The sequence below is a fragment of the Anser cygnoides genome, chromosome 5, assembly GCF_040182565.1.
Source record: "Anser cygnoides isolate HZ-2024a breed goose chromosome 5, Taihu_goose_T2T_genome, whole genome shotgun sequence".
Taxonomy (NCBI): Eukaryota; Metazoa; Chordata; class Aves; order Anseriformes; family Anatidae; genus Anser; species Anser cygnoides.
Genome location: NC_089877.1, coordinates 11,312,934 through 11,327,221, shown reverse-complemented (window position 1 = coordinate 11,327,221; position 14,288 = coordinate 11,312,934). Strand labels below are relative to the sequence as shown.

Here is a 14,288-nt window from a genome sequence, read left to right as displayed (position 1 = left end):
ATATTTCTAACACATCATGCATTGTCTTCTAAGGAGGCATCTAAAGTAGGTGTTAGATGAATTGTAGTGTAAAAGTGTTCAGCTCTCCATTGATGATAAATGGGGACCAGATAAATACCTCTAAGACAGATAGCTTTTTCTATCCATCTAAAGCTAGGTGAGATGAATCTCACTGTATAATATTTTTGCTCTAAGGGGTTTGGATGTCCTTTGTGGGAATCAAGATTGTGGCGGGAATATGGAATACTATCAGACCTCTACAGCTTGCTTTGGTTGTACAGTATGAGCAACAGGTGATTGTCCCCTGTCGGAAACTAAGATCTTTAAAAATCATTTCAAAAATGAGGAGCTGATTTTCTTCTGTACTAAGCAGAGGCAAGATAATGCCTTTTTGCTCTAGGATTTGTTTGTCATTGTTATTTGCTTTTTTTTCTTTTTCTAAAGCAAAAGGGACTATGCATAACATTTGGTGTCTGACTGCTAAGCCAATGGCAGTGTAATAGCTAAGTCTCAGTTAAATGTTTCTTTGGGAACAAAATGTCCTTAAAAGGTAGGTAGCAGTGAACTTTGTATGCAAGTGCTTCATTGTGAGGTCAAAATCAAACTAACTTAAAAAGAAGAAGGAATTGTGAATTTGGTTCATTAGGCTCCTGTGAGCTCCTTCTGTAACTTGTGCAACACAGAAGACTGCAGTGCCACCCCAGCTGTGGGTGTCATCCTGCCCTTACTCTAAATATGTTCCTCACAGGCACTGCCTCCCTCCCCCGTGGTTACTCTGCCCAACAAATGCTTTCAATTTGGCATAGGTGAGGCTGCCAGTCTCTGTGAACTAGCAGTTGGTGGCCCTCAGCCCTTTTATTTCTGATTTTGTAAGATAAAAGCTGAGCTACCCTAATGAAATACACACAGTCTTTGATGAGGTAAGGAATTGCACTTATATGTGTTTGCTCAGTAATGCTGTTTCCTTCCCAGCTACACTTCAGAGAAGCAGAGCCAGCTGAAGTGGAAGAGGACTGTAAATATTCTCTTATTATTCCAATTCCTTCTTGTAAGCTAGTACCTTCCCTGTTTCACCTTTCCTGGTACTCTGTTTATCACCCCAACAGGATGATTCTGCAGGAGCTTCTTGTTAAAATATGGGTGTAAATATCACTCTTTTAAACCATATGAAGGCAATGTTAAGGTAGTAACTTTTTTATCAACAGTTGAAGTGAATATATTGGGTGGGATTATAATCTAGGTGTGTGTTTGGATGCATTTCTGAAGCAGCTCTATGCAGGCTATAATGTTTGAAATGAAATTATTTTGATGACTAAAAAACTGCGAGACCAAAGATTGCATTTTCACTTAATGTAAACTGTGGTATTTTAACCAAGAAAACATCCCTAAGGAGCATAATTCACGTCCTCTATTAAACGAACAAACAAACTTATGTTAAAGAAAATAAGACTTCCATTCGAAAGACTGGCTATTTTTGGGGTAGCATTTTAGTTAACTGAAGAGTAAGTAATGAAGACATCCTTTTGCTGCATTCAATAAATTAGAAGATAGTCTGTAGGATTTCTGAGCTGACGCAGATTAAAAAGTAAATGTAACAGGAACCTCATAATTTGCCTTTTCTTCACTAAGTTTCACAAGCAGCGTATGTGTGAAAAGCTTGTTTTGGAAAACCAGATATTATACATCTTTTGTGGTGGTCCCAAGTTCCTTGACAATTATATGCAGCATGATTTACTTGTATTTAGCACTCATCGATTTTTGAGCGACCCTTGGCCTCAGTCCCTGTCAGGCAGCAAGCATGTTTTCCACCAACTCTAAAGCAATGCACACCTTACAGACTGTGACATATTAGTTACTTTCCTGTAGCCCTAAGAATAATTTCCCCTATCCATTACCATTTGTTGATATAGGTCATATTTCTCACTGTGACTTTTTTTTTAATTGGTGCATGGCCATCCCCTGCAACCCTTTTCTTGCTCATATTCTCTGATGTTCATGGTTACAATTGTCCTTGTCCATATTATCCAGATCGAGTCATTTCAAACAGTCTTTGATCTTCATCTAGTGTGCACGATGGACACCTTAGTTTTCATAGAAAAAACATAATCTTAATGTGAAAAGGAACATATCCAATGCGATTAGGGAAAAAAACAAACAAACAACAACAAACAAACTAAAGGGACAGTGTATGCACTCCGTTTTCAAGCAGTAGTCTTCTGCCTAAATGCATAAATGTGTATAGGACACCTTTTCCCAGAGGTGCTCACTCTTTTCCTTTTTTTTTGAGTTCTTGTGGTTCTAGTATCCTGTGTGTCATAAGTCAAATTTATTTCACTGATAATGAAACTCAAAACCAGAGACTCAGAATATATGTATTTACACATACTTGAAAACTCTTTGTAGAATGATTATGTTCTATATGATTCATGTATCAATGTATTCATTAATGTCCATACTATCTGTATATTTAGTATATCCTGAAGAGCTGCTGAAGATTTTGTAGTATCAAAAAATTGTGTTTCCAAGGAAACAGAAATTCAGGGGACAGAATTGTCTATACTAAACACAGCAGCAGTAGTAGCACCACTGTTAAACTTGAGGTAGCTGCTCCTTCCAGTCCTTGATTTACGCAGCTCACTTGATTCCCTGAGCCTTTGGAACAACCCAGAAACCCCAAACGCTGATACTGAAATCATGTAGCCATTTGAGATGGTACAAAATCAAAGTTCAGAATGATTCTCCCAGTACAATAGAATCAATTTTAAGTGCCAGTTCTTACAGATAAATTTTTGTGGAACAGTTGTGTGGGTTAGGATATTTTAAGTGAGTGGATTACATTGTGGTGTCAAATAATAAAATCAGTGTGAGGAATTCCTAACTTTGGGAGTCCTGTTGAAAAGCATTTACATTCAATTTATGTATAATAAAACTTAGTCAATTCAATGAATACAGGGCTTATTCATACAATGACAAGTGGCAACTGTATCTTAATCCTGAAAAGTAAAAAAATCTTTTAGATAATTTTCACCCCGCCCCTCCCCCCCCCCCCCCCCAAAGTATTTGAGTATTACATAATGCTTAGGAAATGTTTTGAGATCACAGGATGAAATACAGTATAGAAGTACAATGTATTTATTAGTATTATTATTAACATTTGATGAGTTCTCTGGCTTTTCTTTCAGGATTTTCTACTTAATTCAGTTACACAATTTTAATTGCTTGGAGAAATGATGTAGTCATATCTCAGAGTTGGTTTAATTGGAATTATTGATGTCTGAAGCAGCACCCAGTCTGGGAAAAGTGGGGTCTGATCAAAGTCTGCAACTAATGGTTTAGTGAAGTTATAAATTCAGTCTGTAATTAAAAAATGAAACAGAGAGCATGTGCTTCAAAGTGCACATTTTGTGCTAAGGAAACAGTCACTTGTTATTTGTTTGGAAATACTCATTGCAGTATTTAAAAAGAGATGTAGCAGTAATAACTGAAGTTTTTAATCCCAAATATTTATTGAGTTTTTCACTTGGAAGTTTTTACTGAAAGCAGCACTGGGCTTTCATATCTGCTGGTATACTTTATTCTCTTCAGTTATGTTTAAAACTGATGATCATTTCCTTTTAATATATTTATATGTATTTTCAATGTAAACCAAGAACTTTGAATTTTCCATAGGGGATTTTTTTTATCTTGATTGAAAATAGATATATACGTTTACAATTTTTAGATGCTTAATGCGTTATATAGAACAAATATGCTTAACAATAAATGAATTTTGATTCAAGTTGATAAAAAAGATAGATATTAAGCAGTCAGCATTAGCCTTTGAAAGTCCCTATCCAGTTCACTGACGACTGAGGTGCACAGGATAGTTGAATGTCTCTAGTCATATAGGACTAATCCTGGCCATCCTGCATGTTTGAGTGGGATGGTTGGAGTGTTCTGTTTGTTTAGTTAATTTTGCTAGATTTCTTAGAACATTTTGACTCTTATTATTTAGTGCAATGAAATATGGTGCTGTCCAAGTTAACCAGGAAAACATACTTTCATGCTTCTCAATATACTTACTGCATTGTGCATTGGCAATCACAACAAACATTTTATCCTTCTGCCTATAGCATGGTTGAGCCTAGGAATCTGGATAAATATAACATCACTAGGAGGCAGGGGTGGATGGACGCATGCATGGTGGTGGGATTGGAGAAAAACTTCAAGCAGACCAAAGTAGAGGATGGCCTTTACTTACACTATGAACAAATAGAGATAGGTGATGCGACGTAAGAGTGTTACTTTCTCTTAAACAATTCTTACAGTCTTTTTCTGTTTGATATCTCAAAGGATCTTTTTGCGTAGCCTTACTGTTATCAAAAGTAAGTATGTGTACATTCCAGAGTGGACAGACGTCTTCCACAGAATGAGAATATTTTGAACCTAGTGTAGTGTCTGGAAGACCCAACACAAATTTCATCCTCCTTATCCTCCTGTGTTCATACATTCTCCAACATATGCATTTTTATCATCTGTTCTGTATTGAACAGCACTTTCTGAACCATTTTCTTTCCTAATTAAGGATGCAGAGAGCTTTGCATTATTCTGTTTATGATCTCAAGAGCTCTTTTTACACTGTTTTTTGGGGGATTTGCTTCCTTGGGAGAGTTCTTTACTGTATGAATGTTAAATGCTTTTTCTGAAGCTGTTAATCATTTCACGATTTAAGAAAACTAATTGAGAATATTTGCCATTATCGCTAAACTCTCAGGGGTGCTACGGGATGTGTACAAAATCTGAACCTGCAATTTAGCTTTGCTTTTATTGCCTTTCGGCACTGTAGTTTACGTGGGAATTTAGAAAAGAGTGGCTGAAACTCCTTCACCCCAGCCATAGTGAAGAAAATGTGCTTTTTTATCATTTTCTCATCAGCTGCAGCCTCCTGTTAGCAGTGAAATTGTTTTGACAAGAGTTATTTTGTCTGAACCATATTCGATTAGGGTAGGGCTCAAATAATCAAAAAAAAATTCCCCACATTGTGGACTATTGGACTGCAATATAATCTTCCCAATGAAGTGGAGGAGGACTTATCATGCATGTCATTTTAAAATTGTTGGAGGCAAATCACTGAAGAATGTATGGTAGGGAGCATTTCTTTTCTGTCACAGGATGTACTAGATAAAATAATAGGCTATTTCTACGGCTCTTTGATGTTGAACTTTAGCATTTCAAGTGCTAGATAGAGTGATATATTGGTTATGTATTATTCCTAAAGATTGTGCATGAAGTCATCTGCTAGCATTGGATAATAATGCTAAGGCTCATCAATGAAGCTTTTATAGGTACAGCTAGTGTCATTTGAATGATTCTTTTTGTGCAATGTACTGGATTGCAAACAATTGGTATGTTGGGTAGAGAATGCTGCTTGTCAGTGTCCTGTTTTATAAGAAGCTACATTTGTCTTTTGTAACTCTGATCAACCAGTCTGCAGCCTGTATACAGTTTATTTTAGTAGTTTTATTTGGAGTGAGCATTCCTTCTCAGACCATCAAATATTTTGTTTTAATGTATGTCTACATGAGGTGATTCTCAAATTCTGTGATCTTGGCAAGGAACGTGCAACTCTTCAATTGCAGTATGCCAAAATCAATTGTCAAAAGGATTTTTATTCTGGTTGATGAACTAATCTTTTTATCAGATACATGATGTATTTTGCCATGTGGATTTTCTGAAATGTAATTCTGCAATCTGTAATATATTTTTAGTACGGTTGTACTCATCACTGTAAATTAAATGAATCTGAATTTACAGCATTTATGCTTTAAACTAGCTTTAAGGAGCTTTGTGCATAAAAATACTGTGCTATTAAGGGTAGGTTTGAATACGTATCTTTTTAAATGTACAAAATCCTAACTTTATAGAAAGTGCTGTGTGTGTGCTGAGGGCTTCATTGGTTACAGGCTATTGACATGAAAGATCTCTCCTGTAGATCTTGTTCTCTCTCTCTCATTGTATTCTAGTATGTGTATCTAATATTCTGAATAATTGCTCTGTATATAATAACTGCAGATGCAAATCCACTATTCCAATTTACTTGAATTAGCAGTCAGGGATAAAGATACTGAATATTTCCTCAAAAATTAAGCCCATACTAAAGTCATGAGGGGAGTGAAGGTTGTCCTTGCCTCTACCTGGCTATTTGAGAACATCTTTGTAGAGGATAGAGAAAAGGTAACCTAAAAGTTAGGACTCTGGACTGGAATAGAATAGCTGAGGAGCTTCATACGCTTTGGCTTTAGGCTGCTTTGTGCAGTTTGCTGTTTCTCTCTTTGTTGTAGTCATCTCACCTGTAAATTGTGCGTGATGCCTCTGTCATACTCGTGAAAATCTTACAAACGAATTGAATAAATATCACTGAACTAATGGTCTGCAAGTGACTTGCTGTACAAAATGTTACCAGACTAGGTGTACATGGGTAACTTTAGGTTGGAGACCATGCACTGTTGGTACCTATTTCTACATAATTGGGAACGGTTTCCTTGGGATGGCAGTTTCCTTTCAAGACATGTAAAGAGCCCAAATATGATAAACTTTGGCGTAATAGCACTTCTGTTTGCACAGTTACATAGTTTGAAAGACGTATTGACCATAGGCCTCAAATCTGACAAAGAATCTCTACCTCAGTTTGAAACTTAACCTATTAATTGTGAAGTCAGTCTCTTTCCTTCTGACTTGTAGAGTGATACTTACAAATGTGTTTGCAACAGAAACTCAAAATGCAACATTAAATATGAAATAGTTCTTCACCTTGCCTTGTATATTCCCGCCATGCTTTTCACTGAGCAGTCTGGCTGTGTCACCCAGCAATCTCTAAATATGGGAATCAAAAACTCTTGTTTCATCTCCAGTGTTGTGAATTGACATTTATTTGTGTCATCCAAGAGCATTAGGTTGCAAACTCCAAGCGTGCTGCATATTTAGCATACAAATAGACAAGTAAGAGTGTGGTAAAAAGGCATGCACTAAACTGATAAAGACATCAGCTTGGAGTGTGTATTAAAAATGAGTTTCAGTAAATTAAACATTATATATTAGAAGAATTAATCTTAAAAATTGCTGGTACCGCTAGTCTGTTATTATTCTGATACGAATTTAATTCCATTTTTTTTCTTGTTAAACTCAGCATTCTAAATTTGCACTTCTGTTTGAGATGATTAAAAATCTTGATAAAGCCAATCTAGAATTACACGATAAAGCACATTACAGCTGTTCTTTAATTATAATGAGTGGTGGGCACACCTTTAATCCTTGAAAGCCATCTAGTACCATTAAACTGTTGTGTGAGTTTGATTATTCCTGAATCTGAGTTGTATTTACTATCTCAACAAATCTGAAGCATTATAGTTTACTGCTGTGTCCTCAAAATAGAAAAATGGACCAAACCCTGTACCATTTACCTAGGCAAGACTATTCCTGCCTGAGAAGGAACTGTAAAAGCCAATATAAATATAATGCAATTAAAATCAGTCTGTGAAAACAGCCGTGACTGCTGAGGAGAGAGGAATATGTTATCTGGTGCTGGTTGTTTGCCCAAAATCTCCTAATGAGTTAAAATGAAAGTAATTAAAAAAGAGGCTAAATGTCAAGGAAGAATTTTGCGAGCAACTATTCCAAAGCCTGCTACTAGCTTTAGTCAGCGAGAAGTGGGCTCTCTGTCACCTTAATTTATGAGACAAGAAATAGATTATTAAAAATGTCAATATGTAGGGCTCAGATAGATGCATTTCCTGTCCTTTCTGATTTTTAGCATCTCTATGGTCTTAATAGTGAACTGGCCCCATGAGATTGAGCAACAACCATGAGTCATTATTCAAATGTAACTAAATTATACGGTTATCTGTGTTATTCTAAGTTACCGTTTGCTTAACAACTAAATTGTTATACTTCGCTGTGTCATTGGTATTCCAGGCATGCTAGGTTGTAAACCTGTGACAAGGTCAGTCTTGTAGCTTTTTCTACTTTGCACTGGGAAAAAACAGTAGACTTTAAGGATAGCTATTGTCAATGTATTACTGCTTTGTTTTGTGTATGTATAAAAACAGATGCAATGCCTTCCTGATAATTGTGGAGAACTCTCAAAGCCAATAATAGTGTGTTAACAAGTCACCTGATAAAAGAGTTAATAGTATCAGGTAAAATTCAGCCTTAATATAAGTTTATGTAAAACAAAAGAATTATGATATGCTTACACGTACTGAATTTGGCATAAAGGTAGGAATGTGGGAGATTTTTTTTAGAGAGAGACTTTCATCTCTTCTCGTCCAAAGTAGTTGTCTTTGCTTTTGGGGTTTTATTTGAAGTAGTTGGATGACTCCTTTGCAGCAGGAAAGCTGTTTGCATAGTGCTGTCAGTGACATCCCTTTCTTGCTATCTCTGTCTCCTGGAAGTGGGGCTTGTGAAAGTAGAAGATGAGAAGAGACTGCATTGTACATAGAACTTATGCCTCGGTTGGCTGGCTGAATTTTTCTGGTGTTTTTATGTTGAAGAAACATATAGGAAGGTGGAACATAAAGCTATAGTACTCTGGAAATAATGGAGTTAACTGCCAGGGTATGATATTAATTCAGTAACCCTGAGACGTGTATGATCCTCTCCTGTTAGTACAAACATTTCTTGCTTATAGGTCTCCTGATCAACAGAGAGCTAAAGATAAGGATCATGTGGTTTTTTTTTTTTTTTTTTCATGAAAAAGAGTACTGTAAGAGTTTGAGGAACAGACACTTTTATAATAAAACTCTTCTGTCTCATTGAAACTGTAGATTGTTAGCTATTACAACACACTGAGCAGTTTTCCTTTCAGTATTATTACACAGTGACTTAAATATGATGAAGCATTAGAAAAGATTGAATTATTTTAATTTTACTTTTTCACTAGGTCTGAAGCCATTGTGTTTTATTTGGAGGTAAATTATCCTATTTATCTTGCATGCATAAATACATTTATGAATAATGCAAAAAGCTGGGATGGTAAAAGTAAAAATTACAGACCTTTTTCTTAAAGGACTGGATTAACATCCTGCAAGAGCTTATTCAAAACCAACTGGTGCCTTTCTTATACAATACAAAAATGTGCCATTTTTGAGCTTTTGCAAAGCCATTATAATGGAGTGTTGCCAGTTCCATTAACAATTCTGTACTAATGACAGTTAAATAACTGCATTGGGGTAAAAGCAGCAACGACCTGTACAGGATCTCCTTTTACATGGATGTTGTAAGAAAGCTTGAATAAAAAAACCCTGCAAAAATAGTTCCACAGGGGGTAAGACAGCTAAGTCGGATGTTGTGTTGCAACTAGAAAAGAAAAATGTTACACTCAGTGTAAAGGTAGAATAGATATTTAGCTGAAGACTAGAGAGGAAAATTAAGGATATGGGAAATTTTCAGTTCCTAAGGAAATATTAAATTGGCTGTTTCTCACAAATACTCTATTTGTTTTGGACTATGTAGCTATTAGCACAGATTTTTAGAAAGCCCAGACAAATCAGGGAGTCAGTGAATGTGTTTTCACTGACATCTGTGAGCATGGTTTAGCCACATGGGATGACAAGGTGAAGGTGTGCATGTAAAGACCCAGGCTCCTCCATCCATGGCAGGATGCCCGGATGCTGTGCGAAGGCAGACCCTGGAGCCCTGACAGCCATGTGCTCGCTCTGGTGCCAGGAGCGCCAAGAGAAGGCAAGACCTAAGGCATGGGAACACAGCCAAAAAATGTCCAACTGTTGTTTCTTCTGGCCTGTGTCATTACAGGATTTCTGAATAGGTTTTTCTGTGCTCCTTTGAAGTTTGATTATAATTTTTGTACTGTTTTTACTTCCACATCAGAGGTACGCACTTTCATTTCTGCTTTGCCCAGGGAAGTGGTTGAGTCACCATCCCTGGAGGTCTTTAAAAGACATTTAGATTTAGAGCTTAGCAATATGGTTTAGTGGAGGACTTGTTAGTGTTAGGTCAGAGGTTGGACTAGATGATCTTGGAGGTCTCTTCCAACCTAGATGATTCTGTGATTAACATTATGTGATAAAAAAGGTACAACATACTCTGAGTGTCTGCACACAACACACACACATAAATAGTGTATATGTAGTTCAAATTCTGTAGCAAAACCCCAAATCAGACTTGAACAGAAGGCTATCCATCTAAGACAAGTATGCAACATAGAGTGTTAGCATTTGAAGATGGAAAAGCAAAGATAAAGGCGAATTGATTCAAACTCCCTGGCCAAGCTATTATGTGTAGTAAAATCTTCCTGTATAGATTCCTCTAAAAAGTGTTATCAAAGCCATACGTCAAGATGGAAATGATCTATTAGGTGAACTAAGCAGTGTCACGGTATATGACATGCCATTTTATAGAGCTGTTGTTTGCAGTTGCCTCTTTGTGTTATGAGCATCTTAAATCATTCTGAAGTTTCTAAAACAAATCCATAATATTTTCCTATACCTGCAGAAATACATTTATCCATATGCTACAAATAATGCACTGGATGTCAGGAGATTCTTACAGACCTAATCATAATGTTTTGTTCCCTTATATTTTTTATGGACATAATTTTAAGCATGGAATAAGAACCTGTGATGTATTAGACAAATGGAAAAGCCCCGAATGTTTTTTTTTTTTTTTTCCATTTATGCGGCTCTTCATGCATATTGTTCTGTATGGTGCTGTTAAATGACATGTTGCCAAAGGAACACTAGCTTGCTGCAGAAGCAGGGGAAGGCTTGCTTCCCCATTCTCCTGCCCGCACCAACAGCCCAGCATGCACACATGCAGCACATACCATGCAGAGGAAAGCTGGGCCAGGGAGCAAGGAGAGGTGCTGAGTTTCACTGGAGGGGGAAGAGCAGGGAACCACCTGTAAGCTGCAAATGGCTCTGGGAGAGGAGACGTAGTGATACAGAGTAGAGCTTGAAGGATTTTTTATATATTTTTTTTTTTCTAGTAGTTGTTTCAGCAACAACAGTGGCTTTCATGGCATGCACTCCCAAAGCAGCCAGCAGTGCACCTCCTCTTGCCTTGCCTCCTGTCCCTGGCACGGGTAAGGCCCTGCTGGTGTAACTGTACTGGTTTATGGAGATCAAGGAATAAAGGGAGAATTGATACAACTGGAAGGGTGTCACGTTTTTCCAGCTCTGCTGGCTTAAGAAATCGTTTTTGTCTCCCTAAAAATCATTGGACGAAAGCTATTGACAGAGTACTGCCATGAGAAAATCAGGTAGTCTTGAAATAGTTGTATGTATTATTTTACTTTTTCGATGTAATGTACAGAGACTTAGATACTAATGTTCTTCCATTAAGCAAGCTGCTGCTCAGATTTGGTATCCTGGCAGACAGGCTTTCTGAAAAGTAATTTACCAGTCAATTAATATCCTATACCATGAGTCTAAACCAAATGCACTTTCAAAAGGGCTTAACTTCAGAAGTGAACTTTAGAAAAACTCCATTGATTTTATAAATTAAAAATTGTAAAATTGAATATAAAGAGGCCCAGTACAGGACTGACCCACAGAAGCAATCTTTGAACGGGAACATTCTCAGATTGAACGCAGGGGAAGAAAAGAAAGCAAGAAGGATTCATTTGCAATTGACCTGCAATAGCAAAGTCGTTCACTTTCCAAATAGGATTAAACTTGTTCCATCAGCCATGACATGTGAAAAGATCATGGTTATAAATTCCATTTGCTGTAATGAATTGAAAGTGTCTGAGTTTGCAAGCAGCACTCATCATTGATGGACAGCTAGATTTGTGCAGTGTTTTAACACTAAAATTAGCTTCTACAAAATAAAAAGTACAGAAAAGGTGGCAGCAATGACAGATTTTAAAGCGTAAAAAATTGACTTTATTGTTAGATGGAAGCTGAATAAAGCTTCAAATAAATAGTGGTTGTAACCCTGTTATACAGATAACTTGCTTCATTCTTGAGGGAATGTGAACTCAAAACTGAAAAAAGGCTTTTGTTTAGGCTTCTTAACCATATTTAACAAGAATAAACACTGTTACTTAAATGAGGAAAAAGTAAAATTTTCTATGGTGTTGCTTACAAGATGTAAACAGAGGAGAAAAAAAAAGGAAGATTTGAGGGATATTGAAGATTGAAGGATACTTCATTCAAATTGATTTCAACGTGACTCCCTGCTGTCAATAAAACCATATTGGTGTATGTATTCTGTATATTGAGATAAAAACTACATTCTGTGGTTACTTAGTAACCCTAACTTAATCTTGCGTCAGGATCAGACAATGTTTCTTCCTTGATGCTTGCAGAACTAAATGCAGATTGAGAATCTAATCGCACCAAATTTGTGTGTTCAGTATAGACGATTTTATGAGTATTTTAACTGTGCCAATGGCCAAGAAAAAATCTCAATGGGTGACAACAGCTAATATTTGGAAGTGATTTGAGATTCTTTTCAATGATAAGGTATGCAGCTGAAAAATAACCAAGATGGGGAGGAAAAAAAATAAAAAAAGTCAAACAGTCTGAGCTAAAAAGAGGAATGAAAATATAATAGTTTCTTAAATTACTGCAAGGTTAACATGTAATTAATTTGCTAATTTTAATTGCAACCCTACAAAATGTGCTGGAAAAATGCTCAAAGGGGAGAAACAGCCAAGTGTCAGCCATGATTAACCAAGGTTACTAGCAATTATGAGGTCTCTATTAACCATGTTACGGAAATTTGTAAAAACCCTTTATAAAAACAGCACATTTATTGAAACTCAGCAGGGTATTTCACTTGCTGTACCTTTCCACTGCTACAGACTTATTGGTATGGTGTCATTTGCTTCATTCTTTTCCAGCTAAATGTTTTATTGCAGCTGAAACGTAGACTGCCTTTTCTTTTTGTTGCACACTGTTATACATGTACTAGGTATTCATTTTGATCATTTTAACGCAAAAGATTAATTATTGTTTGCAAAGTGCCCTGAACACGTTAAGTGCCAGAGAGCTGCAAAGTACCACAGCTGAACCGTGGGAACACATCCTGAAGAGAAGGTTTTTTCTTTCCAAGGTATCCTGGGACGTGCAGTCAGTAAAGCAGCAATGTTGCTGAAAGTGCCTTTTCAGTTGAGAACCTGCTCTACAATACTTTGCATGTGCAGACGAATCTGATTTAAAACAATCAAACAAACAAAAAACCATGCCAACAACACAACGAACAAAATTTCTGTACGTTTGCTTTGCATTTTAAACAAAGCATGCTGTAAACAAATGTCTTATATGTATCAAATTCCATGATGTACTGTTCTGTTTTATTGTTGTTATGTCAGTCATGTTGAAGTGTCTGTTGTTTGGAACTGTAATAAACCATGATCCATTAAAGGAAGACTTTAAAAAGCAAAAACAAAAACCTAAAGCACTGGTGTCAAAGGAAATTAATTTCCTGGCTGGCTTGTGTTTTTCTCTGAGGCAGATATTGATGAGTGTGCAGAGGGGATCATTGAGTGTCACAACCATTCACGCTGTGTTAACCTCCCAGGGTGGTACCACTGTGAGTGCAGAAGCGGTTTCCATGACAATGGAACCTATTCTCTTTCCGGGGAGTCCTGTGTTGGTAAGCAATGATCAGCATAGTGCTTTTTTTTTTTTTTTTTCCGCGTTTTGCATGGTGTTATAAAGTGACTACTGAGACACTGTCCTGAGCTGTTGCTGTGTTTGAGGCTAAAATGAGAATGTAAGCAAGCGTGTCTGTGTTTGGCAGCATCCCCAGCCCCGCAGCCTGGGTGCTAGTTTAAGACGCATCACGTTTTAGAACGGTTATTACAGCAGGGAGGCAGTCAGAGATCCAGAGTGTGCCTTGCCATTTATCATAATAAGTCGCTTTAAAATCTGAAGTGAAAGCAGGCTTTCTGGGGAGCATAATAGGCCACAAAAGGGGAAGAGTTGGCTTTCAGATTTCAGCACAGCAGCATGAGAACACATTTGGTGTATGTCTGTATTCCTTTGATATGTTTGTTTTGCATTGTTTCATATCTTCATCATTTTATTTTTAGAGTTATGCAAATAGCGTAAAGCACTTTATGTACTGTATTTGGAGAATAACGCCCTAAGAGCACGAAGGGAAAGGAATGTTTAAGGGGTGCAGAGGAATTTGTCTGTTGTTTCTGTGGGAGGACAAAGAATGAGGCTCCATGAGGATCTAGTGCTGGTTCTTGCAGTCTGGGTGCCCTTGACTGTCTGTAGATTTTGTGTGCCACCACAGCAAGTAAGCACCAACAAAATCATAGCGAGGTGTCAATTGTGTTC

General features: G+C 37.0%; 1 protein-coding gene across 10 annotated transcripts in view; it reads left to right on the top strand.

The window, feature by feature from the left end:
* NELL1 (neural EGFL like 1) overlaps positions 1 to 14,288 on the top strand; it is a 298,939-nt gene that overhangs the window by 258,004 nt on the left and 26,647 nt on the right. For 8 of the 10 annotated variants that reach the window (XR_010831634.1, XR_010831632.1, XR_010831633.1 and 5 more), the window contains exon 16: positions 13,456 to 13,596. The exons of 1 other annotated variant lie outside the window; for it this stretch is intronic. Coding sequence is in view for 6 of the 9 variants with exons in the window: in XM_013177634.3 (XP_013033088.3) it covers positions 13,456 to 13,596 (141 nt within the window). In the remaining 3 variants the exon portion in view is untranslated. The remainder of the gene's footprint in view (positions 1 to 13,455; positions 13,597 to 14,288) is intronic. One more of the 10 variants, XM_066997193.1, reaches the window with a different exon arrangement.